Source organism: Cyprinus carpio, chromosome B12 (assembly GCF_018340385.1).
Source record: "Cyprinus carpio isolate SPL01 chromosome B12, ASM1834038v1, whole genome shotgun sequence".
In the NCBI taxonomy this organism is placed as follows: Eukaryota; Metazoa; Chordata; class Actinopteri; order Cypriniformes; family Cyprinidae; genus Cyprinus; species Cyprinus carpio.
In genome coordinates, this window is record NC_056608.1 from 7,500,166 (window position 1) to 7,517,880 (window position 17,715).

The 17,715-nt window shown below is 39.8% G+C and overlaps 1 protein-coding gene across 1 annotated transcript; it reads right to left on the reverse strand.

Moving 5' to 3' along the window:
• Positions 1 to 1,523: 1,523 nt before the first annotated feature.
• Positions 1,524 to 7,050, reverse strand: LOC109058321 (histone-lysine N-methyltransferase PRDM9-like). Its single transcript, XM_019075531.2, has 6 exons — positions 6,754 to 7,050; positions 6,191 to 6,307; positions 5,793 to 6,064; positions 5,627 to 5,694; positions 5,356 to 5,546; positions 1,524 to 4,193 (listed from the first exon to the last, which is right to left on the reverse strand). The coding sequence occupies exons 1-6, from the start codon at positions 6,767 to 6,769 to the stop codon at positions 2,296 to 2,298; spliced, it is 2,562 nt and encodes an 853-aa protein (XP_018931076.1). The 5' UTR covers positions 6,770 to 7,050; the 3' UTR covers positions 1,524 to 2,295.
• Positions 7,051 to 17,715: the final 10,665 nt, after the last annotated feature.

Below are 17,715 nucleotides of genomic sequence, written 5' to 3' on the forward strand. Positions count from 1 at the left end.
TTGTTCAAACTTAACCTGTCAAGACAGCAACTACAATAACCATATAAACTCAATGTATCTGAGACTGCTTTGCAGTTCGATGATCAAAACTGGGGACATTCACATTACCTAACACTAGAGGGAGTGAACTGATACATACGTAGCTTACAAGAAGTATGGCACAGCTTTAAACGCTGAAGTGACAAACTTAAATGATTCTTTCTGCTGACAAAAATCTGATCTTTCTAAAGTTAGCAAGAATATAATTCATTTATCTCAAATAATGTAAATGAAATATCTAAAAAAAACTTAGCCCTCGAATATCTGATACCAACCTAAGCATCTTATAAAGTGTTCTTTGCTCAGTTTTACAGTAAAATCTTGAAAGTATTAAACGGAACAAAAACCAAACCATTCAACACAGCGTTTAATATGACTGCCTCTGTGGTACAAATTGAGAAAAAAATGCAGATTAAATTCATATTTTTAATACATACTCTGCATCAGAGAACTCTTTGTTAGTCAAACATTATACCAATGGGCAAAAGAAAAAAAAACCTTTCAGTTATTTTATTTTATAAATGTATTTGAAGGTTAAATAGTTTCAGATAAGACTTGAGGAGAAGATGAAATTTGCATAGGACCAATGTGCATGTCAACAAAGCATGAGTATCTTCTAGCTCTCTGAAATGGTCACTAATATCTTAACATCCAAGGTTTTGTTGCAGAAACTTTGTAGTAATGACACAGATGGTATTATATATAAATCTTAACGCTTACAATTCAGTACATAGCACACTTCAGCGAGGCCTTCAGAGTTAGTAAAATCCTCAATGGTATCTTTAAAAGTAAGTCAGCAGACCAACATTTTGGAATGTTAAATGAACAGTAAATTGTTAAAAAGCACAGCCAGCCATGGTAGAATGGTAGAATTACCAAATGTACCGTGTGTTGCCCTTGCAATACTATATGATCATAATTAAAATATCTATATGTCACATTGGTATAATGTAAATTATATTACTTATAACAGAAATATCTATAGAGGGATCTCAACTTGTAAACATCACATGTATCATTATAATAAACCAGCTCTTTAGTGTGATCAAGGTCAGTGGTGCAGAGGGTTTTTTCTACCTGGTTTGTGCACATTGTGACAAAGATGAATTTAAAATAGACAATACATGTAGCAATTTATACAGTATAAAAGTATGGCAAAGACACATGACAGCAACCACGGTCACAGCGAACAAATGAGCATCAAAATATTTGGTAACACTTTATTTCGATAGTCCACTTTAGACATTCTACTAACAGAAAGTAACTCTGCAACTACATGTCAACTAGCAGTTAGTAGAGTATTAGCAGACTGTCTGCTTAATATCTTCTAACACTTTCATTGTTAACTTATACTAACCCTAAACCTACCCTAACAGTCTACTCTGAGAGTTAGTAGACATGCAGTTGCAAATTAATGAGAACTAGTTGAAGACATGTATTTGCGTATTTATAAGGTTTATTTTGTTTATTAGTTTGTGTTTATTGGACTATCGAAAGAAAAAGTATAACCAAATATTTTTCTTTCAGGAGGCCCATTTGTAACAAAAGCAAAATGAAAAGAGTATTAGTGGCAAACCAGGCTGATGAAAAAGGTTTCAGTTTGCAAGTTTTGCAACATCACAATCACAGTAAATCATGATTAAAAGGAGTTATCTGTGCAATGTCCCACTATTTAAAGGGCGATAAACTATACTAAATGCAACTAAGATCAGTTTTATACCAACTAAAAATGATTAACAGAAGCACATCAATAGATGATCGTAAGCATTTTCTGTTGCAAGAAGGGACATTATGTCTTTGAAAAATACCTGAACATTTATGCATCTATGCAAAACCTAAAGTTCTCATTCTCAAAACCCTCATTTTCCCATCTTTGAATTTCTTGACTAAAAGAAAACATCTTGCAACACATACATTTACAAATTTATTTTACGATGATCATATGAACAAACTGTTGTTAATAAAATATAGTTTTGACTTTTGCAAACTGTTTTTAACAATTTTTTTTACAACCAGCCTAATGACTCTGTGTCTTTGGGGACCAACTACACCCAGCAATTTTGTGCCCCATTATGTTATACTCAAAAATGCCTAGTTCAGACCCGTCTACCAGTCTCAGCAAGAACAGGATCTTTTCAATGGCTAGATAATCTGCCTCAAAGGAACTTAAAGATGAACTGAAGATTATCTTAAAACAGGAACAACAAGCTTTTCATAATGGCATCAATAAATTTATCAGGGTCTTTACTTCTTTAGTCAGGAGTGCATTTTTTGGTGATGCCGGGTGAGATGATATCTACGAGTAAAGCTTTTTCCACACTGAGTGCAGGGGAAAAGTTTGGTGCCATTATGAAGCTGTTGGTGAGCTTTGAGACTTTGTGGCCGACTAAAGCTTTTTCCACAATCAGGGCACTGGCATGGGCGCACGCCTGAATGCTTCTGCTCATGCCTCCTCAAATCTCCCGACTGCCTGAAGCTTTCGCCACACTGTGAACACAGGAAAGGTTTTTCACCTGTGTGTGTGCGGAGGTGTACATTCAGTTGTCCAGAGTGGACAAAACTCTTTCCGCACTGCTGACATGTGTAAGGCTTTTCTCCCGTGTGGATGCGCTGGTGTTGCTTGAGGCTATTAAACCAACTGAATGCCTTTCCGCAATCTGGGCACAGATATACCTTCTCCCCCTGCTTGAAGCAGCTGTGGTTCTTGAAACCCTTGATTGTGCTAAAGCTCTTGCAGCACTGGCTGCAGCTGTGAGGCTTTTCAACAGACAAAACTCCCCCTTCTTGGAAACTCAGATATTTAACGCTCATTTCTGGATGGTGACGGCGGATGTGTTTGTAAAGATAATGCTCATCGGTGAAGGAAAAGGGGCAGTATGTGCAGGGAAAGATACTGGCATCAACAAGGGCTGAGCTTTGGCGGTGGCCTTTGCGGCGTGAGTGGCTCTGCTGGTGGCGCTTCAAGCCAGAAGACTGGGTGAAGGACTTGAGGCAAAGGGTGCAGCAGTAGGGCTTTTCCTTGGAGTGGATGGTGCGCTCATGGCGACGAAGGTTACACAAACGGTTGAAGTAAAGGTTGCAGTGAGAGCAACAATAAGATCCATCTCCCAGCTGAATGCACTCATGGGCTTTGAGAAGATCAAAATTACTGAAACCTCTCAGGCATTCACCGCAGACATGCTGAGAATCTGCTGCTTCCTGTGGTTCGTCTATCTTATTATTATCCTGTCCCGCACATTGGTGAGTTTTTAGTGTCTCTAAATCAGAGAACCTTTGTTCACACTCTGTGCAGATAAACACTTCATCCTGAGCTGCATGCTTGTTTTTAGGTGGTCGTCCCCTTGGTCGGCCAACAGACACTTTTTTAGGGTAACTCCTGCCTCTCAAAGTGTTCTTCATGGGCCTCTTCGCTCGAGTACGCGGTTCATAGGTTGGGTCATGCTTGTCAGAATTTGACTCTGTTTCACCCTCAGTCCCTGCTTTGAGGGAGCCACTCTCAACTAACCTGAGGTACTCTCCATGGTGATGGCGTTTCAGATGTTGATGTAAATTGGATTTGGCCACAAAAGAAAAGGAGCACTTTGTGCAAGGGTATACATCAGAAGATCTGTCAGCAACTTTCTCTCTCTTTTCCTCCCCCTGGTGGGTTTGTTGGTGTCTTTTCAGCCCTGTTGCTTGACTAAAGCACTTCCTACAATGGCTGCAGCAATAAGGCTTCTCTTTTGAGTGAATAGTGCGCTGATGTCTCTTCAGATGACAAGATCTCAAAAAGTTACGGCCACACTGACCACATTTATTCATCTCACCCGAGACCTCAGCAACACAGTTTACCTGGTCACTTAAACCATTACTGCATGTATCAGACAAATCAGTGCAGTCTGACTTTTCTGATTGATGGATGGGTTGTCCATTTGGGGTTGAAATTTGACCCTGACAGCTTTCTATTATTGGCTGCATATGGGTTGGAGGAGCTGCATCAGAGGTCAGAAGTCCCTGGTCTATGTCTACAGAGTCTAGCGGCTGTGTCTGCATAAAGTGTGCATACTCATCGGGGTGTGAGCGCTTCACATGAAGACGCAGATAAACAATTGTTGGGAAGGAGTAATGGCAATAAGGACATAGACAGTCCTGAGTTGCCGGTTCTTCAGTTGGACCTGAAAAAAATAAAAATAAAAAAATCAAATTACTGGAAAGCCACTAGGTCATGACAGGTATCAACAGAAAATGCATAGCATTCTCTGTATTTAGCTATCCCTACAAAGTAATACTTAAGTTTTTTTTAATGGTTTAATAAAACAACAACAGTTTGTATGTCTTCAATAACATGTTTGCACATCCAGGCAATGATTGAGCAGGTCATAAGCCCCTTTCACATTGCACGTTGGACCCGGAAAATTGCCGGAACATTGCCGGGTCGCCTTCTGTGTGAATGCAAACATGTCCCGGGATTGATCCCGGGTTGGGAACCTAGTAACATTGCCAGGTTCAGTTCCGGAAAGAGTTCTGTGTGAACAAAAGCCAGAACTAATGCCGTATCGTAGTGATGACACATGTTATCGCGTGACTCTTTTAGTGTGTTTTGAAGGCAGATCAACATTCGCGACAAAAAAAATATGTGCAAACTGTAACGAAGCACAGATCAGTTAGTTCCTCAATTTCCGCGCTGAAGCTGAGATCGTTCGCCAGCTTAAGTGAACGTTAACGTGCCTAGTGTTTTCGACTCGCACATTACATGTCACACCCTGATATCACGTGTCTTCACGGGACCTTTACGGGTTGTGTGTGAACCCACACACATATTCCAGGGTAATCACTGGCAGTGTGAAAGGGGCAAAATCTAGCGACCCGGGTACAAATGCCAGGACACATTACCCGTGTATTTTCCGGAATCGCAGCGTGAAAGGGGCTATAGAGACTTTTTATTTTTTTTATAATTATATTACGCAACCACTGTAAATAATTCAGCAAGTTAATGATGGATATGCCATGAAAGATTCAAAACTGCTGCTAAACAGCAGTGCAAGAGTAATTGCGGTAAGTAATGGTAGTCACCCTTATGTCATTCCAAACCTGTATGCATTTCCTTCTTCTTGTGAAACAAAATATGACATTTTGAAGAATGTTGGTGTATGGTGAAATAAATGCAATTGGTGAAGCAATTGGATTACATGAGGAATTATTAAATACCATCTGAATTAACTACAATATGTGACATTAAAGAAACATTCACTCAGAACATGCAGCGTGATGTTTAACAAAAAACTTCTATGGAACAAAGATGCCACAGAGCAGGTAAAAAATCTAAGATGTAGTTACCTAGAGAAATGCTTTTCTTATCCCAGATCTTATCCCAGATGATGCCAAGCCCTTGAGCATATTCTTCAGCATACCAAACTCTAAATTCCTGTCCTGGGCTAATAGGGCGACAACAACGGAACAGAATGCGTCCATTTTGCTGGAATGCAACAAGATTCTGCTCCGTCTCACTCCTTGAGCACACCACAAACCTAAAGCAAGACACATTGAGAAAACTATCAAATAAATGGCTAAATTACAAAGCATAACAAAAGCAAATAGAAGTGCTTACTTCAACCAGTTAGAGTGAGTGTCTCTCTCTGCATCTATGTAACTATACTGATTATTGCCTCTGTAAATCTAGAGAGAAAATGCCATTAATATTTGTCTAGCCAAATGCTTATTTAAATTACAATTATAACTTTAACAAATAATAAAACTGTAAGATTGACACTCACTACCCAAGAGAAGGCACTATCCAATGCCTTTTCCTCGGATGTCAACTCTCCATCAAAAGGTCCAAAATGCATCCCCAATGGCACAGTCTGACCTTGGTTGAAAACCCCAAGCCCTGCATTAGAGATGCTTGATCGACCTATAACCAAGCCTTGCGGCAGCGTCAGCAGAGCTCTCTGAGGAATGCCCATAGCTGTCGGCGAGTCACATGTGAATAATGGTGGACCATGAACCTCACACTGGTCAATGAAGTGCTGGTGACACATCTCACAATCTGCCAAAAAAGCAAAGAGTAAGACAAGGAAAGGGCATTACAGACACAGAAAGTGTATAAGGTACACATGAAATAGAGAAAGGAAAGATATTTAAATTAAAATTGCATATTTAAGTTTATACTTACAGAAATGTTGGTCATTAAACATACTATTCTCCTGCTCCTCCATCATCACAACAACAGAAGAACAATTGGTAACAGAGCCTTGTAGCTCTAAATTCTGCTCATCACTTGGTGGCAAATCTGTCACAAGCAGTTGAAAACAGCAAAAATGTCATCAAAGTTATGGTTTTCTGTATTTTGTTCGACCTACACATCACTTAGGAAAAATAAAATAACTAAATTAAGATGTCAAGCCTCAGAAAACAAAAGCAATATAACACAATGCAAATAAATAAATAAAAAATTAACGTACATCATGAAGAATTAAATGTAAATTTGCTGTCGTGACACATTCTGGTAACTGTGTTTTAAATATCAAAAGAGCAGTTTAATAATGGCAAAAATATAAAAAAAATGGCAAAAATACACGTAATTCGAAACAGACATATAAAACCGTTCAGACAAACCAACAAGAGACATGCATTTTAAGTGTATATGTCGATTTGAGCACTCTGAAGCTAGCATGGTAACGTTAGGTCTGTAAATAGTTGGCTAATTACTTCGCTTTAGTGTACAACAATACCTACCCGGACTGTCCGACATTATTTCACCAATTGCAGTAAATCGCACTTTTTGCTTGTTAGCACTGTACAAACATTCGTACGCTTAGGTTATACACAATCCTGTTGGACCTTCAAGCTTACTAGCTGGGTAGCAAACAAGAGCCTAACTCAGCGCTTCCCGAAACAGGAAGTTGTAATACGTCGGCGTCTGTCTGTGACGCCATCATTAACCTTGTTTTTGTCAGAGCCGTAAAGAAAACGGCTCTGGTTTTTCTTCTGCGACGGCGCGTGTGCACTGAAAGTAGATAACTTTTTTTTGTCTGTCTCAGTGCAGTTCAAACCGCTATAGCTGATCCGCCTACTTCATGGATATTCGAACGGCTAATATAATCCAAATATACACACGATAACAATTGGAGTGATGCAAGCTCGATGCGTGAAGGAAAAATATAACGTCAGTTTACTGCAATTTTAATCCACCCAGTGTAGTGAAGGTGTCCAAATAGAATAAATCTGAATGAAATAAAGTTATTTTGTAAAAATATGATTTATATAGGTAGAGCGGAGCACAACCTAATACTTTTTTACTTCCTCAGTTTGTGTAAATCCACATTGGTGGGGGTGTGTGTATTTTGTAATATGTGGGGGATATTGTAACATGATATGACAGTTTAAAATGTTATCTGAACAAATATATATATATATATATATATATAGATATGACTATATATATAAATATATATATATATATATATATACAAGACAAACTAAAATATGTTGCCAAAAAATTAACTTTTTCAAATAAAATTATGTTTTTTAATAATTAAAAGATTATATAATTTTGAAATTTGACAATGAACACCTTGCATGCTTGGGCATAGTTTAAAGCAATGTGGGCATATAGATGAAGAAACACATTCAGACATTCAGAAAAACACAAGAGACCTCCACACAGCTCTTTCAGAACAAAAGGCAAATAGATGAGCCAAAATGCTTTACATTTCTTGAAATAATTTCTGAATGTTTCATTGAATCTTATTATTCACCTGTTTCTTGGTTTCTCATTAAAATTCATGAAAATAGTGTAAATTACATTACCAATGTTATAGAAAAGTTTAGTTTAGTAATAGCAGGACACTTTGTAATGCAGTGTTACAATGTTCCCCATCTGCGTAACTGGAATTTAAAACTGGTTAGTGTCTTCTGCTACTTAGCGAAGCATCTAAAATCTAAATTGATAACAGATTGGAGATTCAAATAATAGCCGATTTGTCTAATTTTAAATTAATACTAAAAACTGAGGTGGAAAATTAACTTCACCTAGATACTAACTTTTTCTATGGTAAAATAAATGTTCAGTGATATCTTCAAAAGAATTTTTAATTTTGGTCATTTCATTTGTCTGTATGTTGTTAATATGGCAACTTAGTAAATACCACAATTTTTTTATGCTAGCATGTGTGGAAATATTTAAACCATGTGTGTTACAACTAACGCAGCGTTAGTTTGTGGCCTGTGCACTCCTACTAAATACAGGAACCTCTAGAATAACTGGCAGATTTTGAAACCAGAAATCAGGAGCAGGATCACTTGGTATGACGAGGGGGCAATCATGTTTTGTGTCATGTAGACGTAGCCACACTGAAGCTGATGATCTGCTCGTTCTTTACCTGCCAATTGCTGACCTTCTCTCAGAAATGTATTCCAACAAGCAACAGAGCATAAATTCCAGTTTACTGTCAGTTACTGACTATTGTAGCGTGAACCAGACAAATTAAAGATTCGATCGGGAGCCTGGTTGAAACATGAGCCGAATTCCACAGAAAGGCAGGATGTTGTAAATCAACTCCCAGCACCACAGTCTGGTAACCAACTCTTTCACAGAACAGCTTTCAACATTAACACCATTAGAACAATTATTGACAATTTCAATTCGAAGAAGAGATTGTCTAATTTGGGGCAAGTAATCGAAGAGATGGACAGTCTGACCCTCACATGTAAAGCCATGAGATTAAACAAGATCGTTGGATTGACTTCCCCCCACCTAGCAAAACCAGACTGAAATTCCTAAGGAGACCTGTTAACCCCTCTGGTCTCCACAGGACATATCCTTACTCCCCAGAATGGCACAGAGAATGCCTTCCAATGCATATATGCACCAAATGAACTCCAAAAAAAGACTTCTAAATGGATATCAGTCCATTGCTTAACTCCATATCATACATGTAACCCCCACATTTGATTATAATGTTTCTAATCACTTATTGTGTATGTCTTTTTAAATAACTCTTGAATAGCTTAAGGGATCATATTCATGTTTAGTATGTGTGTGTTCGAATATTCTTGCTTGAAACGTTTCTGACCATCAGTTATTTGTAAAATGTATCATATTCTTGTTATAGGAATCATGTCCAAATTATACCCTGCAAGAGCGGGAAAATTCGGACCACGAGCTTGATAAGATAACATATGATTTATGAATGGGTGGGACAAACATCGCAACACCACGAGAAAAGACAATATCTAATTGGTCAAGACAACATTTGAGGTGTGGCCAAAAGGCCAGTTTAAATACTCAGGACACCATCAAATTTCTGCTTTTAGCTTTGCTTGTAGTTTAAGCTTTTAGTCATGCTTTTAGCTTTTAGCTTTCGTTTAGCTTTTGCTATCAGTCATGCCGGCTTTTAGCTTTTGCTTTTAGTCATGCTTTGTCATCACTTTTAGCGTTCTTCGAGTGCCGTTCCAGCGTGCTTCGGCCTGCACGCCTGCTGCTACTTAGCCACGATGAGAAGAAACACCACCTAGTCTCGTCAAACTTTACTTCTGTTCTTTTACTTTAGTTTCTTTTCTTTTCCGTTTGAGAGTTTCGTGTTCTGAGTTGAGTTTTGTAACGCCGTGTCTCTGAGTCTGACCTCGAGTGCCCGTTCAACTTCAAACAGCCCACAACTCCGCATCGTCAGCCAACACCCAACCACGGGCTTCCCAAGACGTCACTTCAACGACTACTGAACTTCCAGCCAATCAGCAACCTCGGGAAACCCCCTTTTCAGCGACAACAAAGGGAACCCCGTTACAAAGGCATCACAAGTAACGTACCTCCAGACTCTGATCTGTACTGGTGTTATCTAATATAATTTTAACCTAATTGATGAACTCAATGCAAGGGTTCATTGAGTGATTGATGTTTGTTCATGTCTATGCAATTTCACATATTGCTGTAAACTTGGGATTTCACATTTTCATTCTCTTAAACTCATTCTTTCCTAACATTCTATCCTCCTGCAACTTGTGCGTATGTGTGAGTGTGTGTGCTTATGTGTTAGATTAGTTTATATATGTCTTAGATTTATCTAATAAAGCCTTATTTATATTGAAAAGAGAAGTATCTTGTGTTTTGTGCTCACAAGTTAATGTCTTAAACTGCCGATCTTGTTACTGTGCTAATTAATAGTGTTTTCACTATACTTTGGATATTAATATCCGGCGCAGATTTGATGTTATACGGCTCGTTCAGTGAATCGCTGGCCGTTTCAGTGATCAGCCGTGAAACAGTGATTCTGTTCAAATTCCCTTTAAAATCTTAAATGATTCCCTTTGAGCTAAATTGACCTGTTTCCCTTACACTATATTGTAACACAACAGTTAGTATTTAAAAGTTGCAAAACAAGGTTGCTTGATAAAATACTGTTCAAATGTTTGGTGTCAACAAATTACTACTTTTATCCAGAAAGGATAAATTAAATTGAACAGAAATAACAGTGAAGCTATTTATAACATTATAAAAAGATTTGTATTTTAAAAAAAATGCTGCTCTTTTGAACTTTCTATTTATCAAAGAATCCTAAAAACACTTTTACTTTAAGCAGCACAAAATTTTCAACAAATAAAAAATATAATAATAAAGAAAGAAGGTTTCAGTATATTAGTCGGTAACAGAATCAGAATGAGCTTTTATTGCCAGGCATGTTTACACATACGAGGACTTTGTTTTTGTGACTGAGGCTTCCACAGTGTAACAGAATGACAGTGACAAAACAAAAAACACAGATAAAAAAAATGGAACAAGTAAATAAGGAATAAAAAAATATACAAATTAACAATTGTACAGATATATAACAATAGACAGTTGTATGTACAGGTATATTATGTGCAAATTGAAATGAAGACTAAGTATGTGTGTTAGATAAATAAGTGTATAAATAGTGTGTGTTCCACAATTATTCAAGATTCAAGAGATTCAAGATTTTATTCGTCACACATGATTATATAGAGCATATATAACCAGCAGTGAAATGTGAGTCAGGTCCGCACCATGGACAGTGCAATTATTAAAGAACACAACACAGATGAAAATATACATAAATATAGGTATGAAGAAAAATAAAAGTAAACAATAAAAATATAAGAATAAAATATAAAAAAGATGTATACTGTATAATTAAATATAGAATAGAACATAATGTGCATGAAAGTGTATTGTAGTCTTAAATATTAAGATAAACAGGATTGTACAAGAGGCAAATGTGCATATGTGCATTATACTGTAGTCTTAAACATTAAGATACACAGGAATGTGCAAGAGGTGATTGATCAAACAGGTTGTGACACTGTGAGTATGTCAATGTGAGGTAGAGAATGATGAATATATTACTGATTAAGTGAATATTAAGTGGAGACAAGTGGATGTTAAGAGGCTGGTTTTGAGTTTAGGAGCCTGATGGCCTGGGGGAAGAAACTCCTCCTAAGTATCTCAGTTTTTGCCATCAGGCTACGGAAGTGCTTACCAGATGGCAGCAAAGTGAAAGGATGGTTACTGGGGTGGATGAAGTCCTTGATGATTTTAACAGCTCTGCTTTTGCAGCATTTGAGGTAGATGTCCTGCAGAGAGGGGAGAGCAGACCCTGAGATGTGCTCAGTTAAGCGCACAACTGTCTGCAGGGCTTTGCAGTCTTGACTGGAGCTGTTCCCATACCACACTGATATACACCACTGCACACAGTCAATACACTTTCTATGGCCCCTGAATAGAAAGTTTTCAGGATTGCTGGTGAGACCCTGAATTTTCTCAGCTGTCGCAGATGGTACAGTCTTTGACTGGTTTACACCAAGGTACTTGAAGCTGCTCACCCTCTTCACAGGGGTCCCGCTGATCATAAGAGGAGTATAGGGCTGCTGCTGTCTCTTCCTGAAGTCAACAATCAGCTCTTTAGTTTTGCTCTCATTCAGAGAGAGACAATTGTCCTGGCACCATGATGTAAGTTTCTCTACCTCGTCCAGGTATGCGGTCTCATTATTTTTGGAAATGAGGAACCACAGTATCGTCAGCAAATTTGATTAAAGATGTGGAGCTGTGGGAAGACACGCAGTCATGTGTATAGAGAGAGTAGAGCAGGGGACTCAGGACACAGCCCTGTGGGGCGGGTGAGTTCAGGGTGATGGAGCTGGAGGTGAACTGGCCTACTTTCACCACTTGAGGTCTGCCGGTGAGGAAGTCTTGAATCCAGTCGCAGAGTGAAGAGTTTAGACCGAGGTCTATGAGTTTGGAAGCAAGTTTGATGGGGACTATAGTACTGAAAACTGAGCTATAGTCAATAAATAGCAACCTTACATAGTTCCCGTTATTGCTGTCAATGTGCATGAGAGAAGAGTGCAGGATGTGAGAGGTGGCATCTTCAGTGGATCTATTGGGGCGAAACTGAAAAGGGTCTTAAGTATCCAGGATGGAGGAGCAAATGTAGTTTTTAACCAGTCCCTCAAAGCCCTTCATGACTATTGATGTGAGGGCAACTGGACAATAGTCATTCAGACAAGAGGGTTTATTGTTCTTAGGCACAGGGATGATGACAGATTTTTAAAGGAGGTGGGAACCCATGAGGTAGCAAGAGACTCATTAAAGATGGATGTAAACAAACCAGCGAGTTGATCAGCGCAGGACCTCAGAACACAGCCAGAAATCCCATCAGGACCTGCTGCTTTCCTGACGTTCACTCGCTTTAGAGCCCTCCAAACCTCGTCCTCCGACACAGTGATTACATGATTATCGCTGCTCTGACTGCTGCATCCTGACACGCAGACCGACAGATTGTTTAGATTGTTGCTTAGAGCAGCCGTAGTAAGAGTTTAGCTCGTTGGCCAGCAACGGATCTGCTCTCACCTCTGCAGAGGATTTATTTCCAAAGGCACAGATGGTCCTTAGTCCCTGCCACATGCGTCGGGAGTCATTTAGCCGGAAATGTGACTCCATTCATTCCCTGTATCGGAATTTGGAGGCTCTTACTGCATGTCAAAGAGAATAGCACGATGCTTTGTACTTGTTCATGTTCCCCGACAAAAGACCAGCATTGTATGCAGCAGTGCATTTGTTTACTGCTGCACGGATTGCTCTGTCCACCCACGGTTTCTGATTAGAGAAGGACCTTATAGTTTTTGTTTCAGTTGCTTGCTCGGCTAGTGTGTTTACAAAACTTAATGCTATATATGTGAACGCTGACTATATACGCTGACTTCAGATGAACTTGCCCGAAACATGTCCCTGTCTACGTCATCAAGAGCCGCCTGTAGCTTGGTTTCAGATTGGGCGGACCAGCGTCTCACTACCCTCTGCACTGGGGGTTCTTGAACAAGCCTTTGATTATATTCCGGTGTGAGGAAAATGGTGGCATGGTCCGATTTGCCAAAAGCCGGTAGTAGGCATTCTTAAACTGAGAGTAGCAAAGATTCAGTGTATTCAGTCCTCTGGTTGGACAGGATACATGTTGATAAAAGTTCGGCATAACTTGCCTGAGGTTGGCTTTGTTAAAGTCCCCAGTGATGATAAGAGCAGCGTCAGGATGGTTGTTGATGTTGCTGCTGAGCACATGGTGAATCTTAGACAAAGCCAAGCTGGTGTCTACTTGTGTTGGGATGTAAACAGCAGTAACGATGATCGATGAAAACTCCCAGGGTAGATAGAATGGGCGGCAAATAATGGATAAATGTTCCAGATGAGGTGAGCAGGAGTGCGACAGAGTGGAGATATTCTTGGGATCACACCATTTCTTGTTAATCATGAAACACACTCCTCCACCTTTGGATTTACCGGCATCGGCTGTTCTGTCCATCCGTAAAACAGAGAAGTTATCAGATGGCGTTACAGCAGTGTCGGGACCGAGGTCGTGAGCCATGTTTTTCTCCAGAGACTGGACATTGGCGAGCAGAATGCTTGGTAGAGGAGGACTGTAAGCTCTTTTCCTCAGTCTGTTGCGAATCCCAGCGCGTTTCCCGTGGTGTTTCTTGATCCGTCGCCACTGTGGGTTATTCAAGTGGCCATTGTTCATCTCGGTGTTCCGGAGAATCTCAGATGGCCATGATGGATTGGAGGATAATGTGTCCTGAAACAGGTCAGTGAAGCGGTGTTCAATGTCCAAAATTGTTTCTTTGTCGTAAATGATCAGTGCAGACATTATGTGTGTTAAAAGAGAAAGCAAAAGTAAGTAAAAAAGTAAAAAAAACACAATCTAAGCGGAGCGACCTGGACGGCGTCTGAACACGGTGGCGCCATCTTGGAAAGATGTTCATGAGATGGATTGCCTGAGGGAAGAAACTGTTCCTGTGCCTGGCTGTTCTGGTGCTCAGAGCTCTGTAGTGTCAACCAGATGGCAACAGTTCAAAGAGTAAATGTGCTGGATGTAAGGGGTCTCGAGTGATTTTACTAGCCCTTCTGCTTACTCTGGATGAGTACAGTTCTTGGAGAGTGGGGAGAGTCGTGCCAATGATTTGCTCAGACTACCCTCTGTAGTCTTCTGAGGTCAAATTTGGTAGCTGAGCTGAACCAGACAGTTATTGAACTGCAGAGGACGGATTCAGTGGTGGCAGAGTAGAACTGTTTCAGCAGCTCCTGTGGCAGGTTGAACTTTCTCTGGCGAAGGAAGTACAACCTCTGCTGGGCCTTTTTAACAATGGAGTCAATGTAAATGTCCCACTTCAGATCCTGGGAGATAGTGGTGCCCAGGAACCTGAATGACTCCACTGTCGTTAAAGTGCTGTCCATGATGGTCAAGTCAAGTCACCTTTATTTATATAGCGCTTTATACAAAACAGATTGTGTCAAAGAAACTGAACAACATTAATTAGGAAAACAGTGTGTCAATAAGGCAAAATTACAGTTAAAGCAGTTCTTTATTGAATTCAGTGATGTCATCATTCAGCTCAGTTCAGTTTAAATAGTATATGTGCTATCATTTGCAATCAAGTCAACGATATCGCTGTAAATGAAGTGTCCCCAACTAAGCAAGCCATAGGCGACAGCGGCAAGGAACCAAAACTCCATCGGTGACAGAATGGAGAAAAAACCTTGGGAGAAACCATGCTCAGTCAGGGGGCCAGTTCTCCTCTGGGCAGATGAAACCAGAAGTTCAATGCCAGGCTGCAACAAATTCAGATTGTGCAGAAGAAACATCTGTTTCCTGTAGTCTTGTCCCGGTGGTTGTCTGATACATGGTCTTTACAGGGGATCTGGGGCTTATCTAGTTGTCCTGGTCTCCACTGTCTTTCAGGGCTGTAGAGGTCCTTTCTAGGTTCTGATCCACCATCTGGGCTGGATACGTACTGGATCCGGGTGACTGCAATGACCATCTGATCTGGGTACAGACTGGATCTGGTGGCTACGGTTACCTCGGAATAAGAGAGAAACAGACTAATATTAGCGTAGATGCCATTCTTCTAACTATGTAGCAAGTACATCGGGTGTTATGGGAAGTGTTCCCAGTTCGGTTTACCTAATTAATGCAGCCTAAAAATCCTTTAACGGATTTGGATATTAGAAGCGTATTAGAGTGTTATGTGTGAGCCAGGTTAAAGAGATCTTTAATCTAGATTTAAACTGCAAGAGTGTGTCTGCCTCCCGAACAATGTTAGGTAGGTTATTCCAGAGTTTAGGCGCTAAATAGGAAAAGAATCTGCCACCCGCAGTTGATTTTAATATTCTAGGTAATATCAAATTGCCAGAGTTCTGAGAATGCAGCAGACATGGATGACTATAATGTAACAAGAGCTCATTCAAATACTGAGGTGCTAAACCATTCAGAGCTTTATAAGTAATAAGCAAGATTTTAAAATCTATACGATGTTTGAAAGGGAGCCAGTGCAGTGTTGACAGAACCGGGCTAATATGGTCATACTTCCTGGTAAGAACTCTAGCTGCTGCATTTTGGACTAGCTGGAGTTTGTTTATTAAGCATGCAGAACAACCACCCAATAAAGCATTACTATAATCTAACCTTGAGGTCATAAACGCATGGATTAACATTTCTGCATTTGACATTGAGAGCATAGGCCATAATTTAGATATATTTTTGAGATGGAAAAATGCAGTTTTACAAATGCTAGAAACGTGGCTTTCTAAGGAAAGATTGCTATCAAATAGCACACCTAGGTTCCTAACTGATGACGAAGAATTGACAGAGCAGCCATCAAGTCTTAGACAGCGTTCTAGGTTATTACATGCAGTTTTTAGGTCCTATAATTAACACCTCGGTTTTTTCAGAATTTAGCTGTAAGAAATTACTCGTCATCCAGTTTTTTATATCAACTATGCATTCCGCTAGTTTTTCAAATTGGTATGTTTTGCCAGGCCGCAAAGAAATATAGAGCTGAGTATCATCAGCATAACAGTGAAAAATAACACTATGTTTCCTGATGATATCTCCCAAGGGTAACATTTAAAGCATGAAGAGTAACGGCCCTAGTACTGAGCCTTGAGATACTCCATACTGCACTTGTGATCGAAATGATACCTCTTCATTTACTGCTACGAATTGATGGCGGTCATATAAGTATGATTTAAACCATGCTAATGCACTTCCATTAATGCCTTCGCTGATCTGAATTGCAGGTGTGGGGGAGAGGGGGGTTGCAGGAGATGTGAATGGTTGTGTGGAGAGGTGTTCAGGGCGGGTGTGTGGTGTTTTTTCAAACCTGCAGTAAAACTCATTCAGATCATCTGCTAGTTGATGATTCTCCACAGTGCTGGGGGATGGTATCTTGTAGTTGTTGACCTCCTTCAGTCATTTACACACTGATGCTGAGTCGCTGGAGGTGAACTGAGTCCTTAGTTTTTCAGAATAATTCCTCTTTGTCACTCTGATCTCCTTTTCTAGTGTGTATTTGGCCTGTTTATACAAGACATTGTCCCCCTTCCTGTAAGCATCTTATTTGGCCTGATGGAGCTGTCTGAGTTTTGCAGTGAATCACGGTTTGTCATTGTTGTAAGTTAGATGAGTCCTGGTAGGAATGCACATATCTTCACAGAAACTGATATATGATGTTACACTCTCTGTGAGCTCGTCCAGATCAGTGGCAGCAGCTTCAAAACAGGTCAAAACAAGCTTGTAAATCCCGCTCTGCTTCATTTGTCCATCTTTTTACAGTCCTTAATACAAGTTTAGCTGATTTCAGTTTCTGCTTGTAGGTTGGTATAAGATGAACCAAACAGTAATCTGAGAGTACTAAAGCTGCCCGTGGGACAGAGTGATGTGCATTCTTTATTGTGGTGTAACAGTGATCCAATATATTACTGTCTCTGGTGGGACATGTAACGTGCTGTCTGTATTTTGGTTTTTTTTGGTGTAGATTGGCTTATTAAAGTCCCCGAGAATGATTAAAACAGAGTCCGGGTGTTGTTACTCTGTGTCTGTGATCTGATCAGTGAGTTTCTGTAAAGCTGAGCTCATGTGCTCATAAAAACACTCACGAGAATGAACTAGTAAAACTCCCACGGCGAGTAGAAAGGCTTGCAGTTAATGAAGAGCACTTCAAGATCTAAACAGCACATCTTTTTTACAACGTTACATCTGTACACCACCTCTCAATGATTTAAAAGCATGTCCCGCCACCGCACAATTTCCCGGTTGATTCTGTGTCGCAATCTGCTTTAAACAACTGAAAGCCCGACAGATTTGACGCGCTGTCCGGAATAGATAAAATACAGAGCTGCTGGGTTTGAAAAAT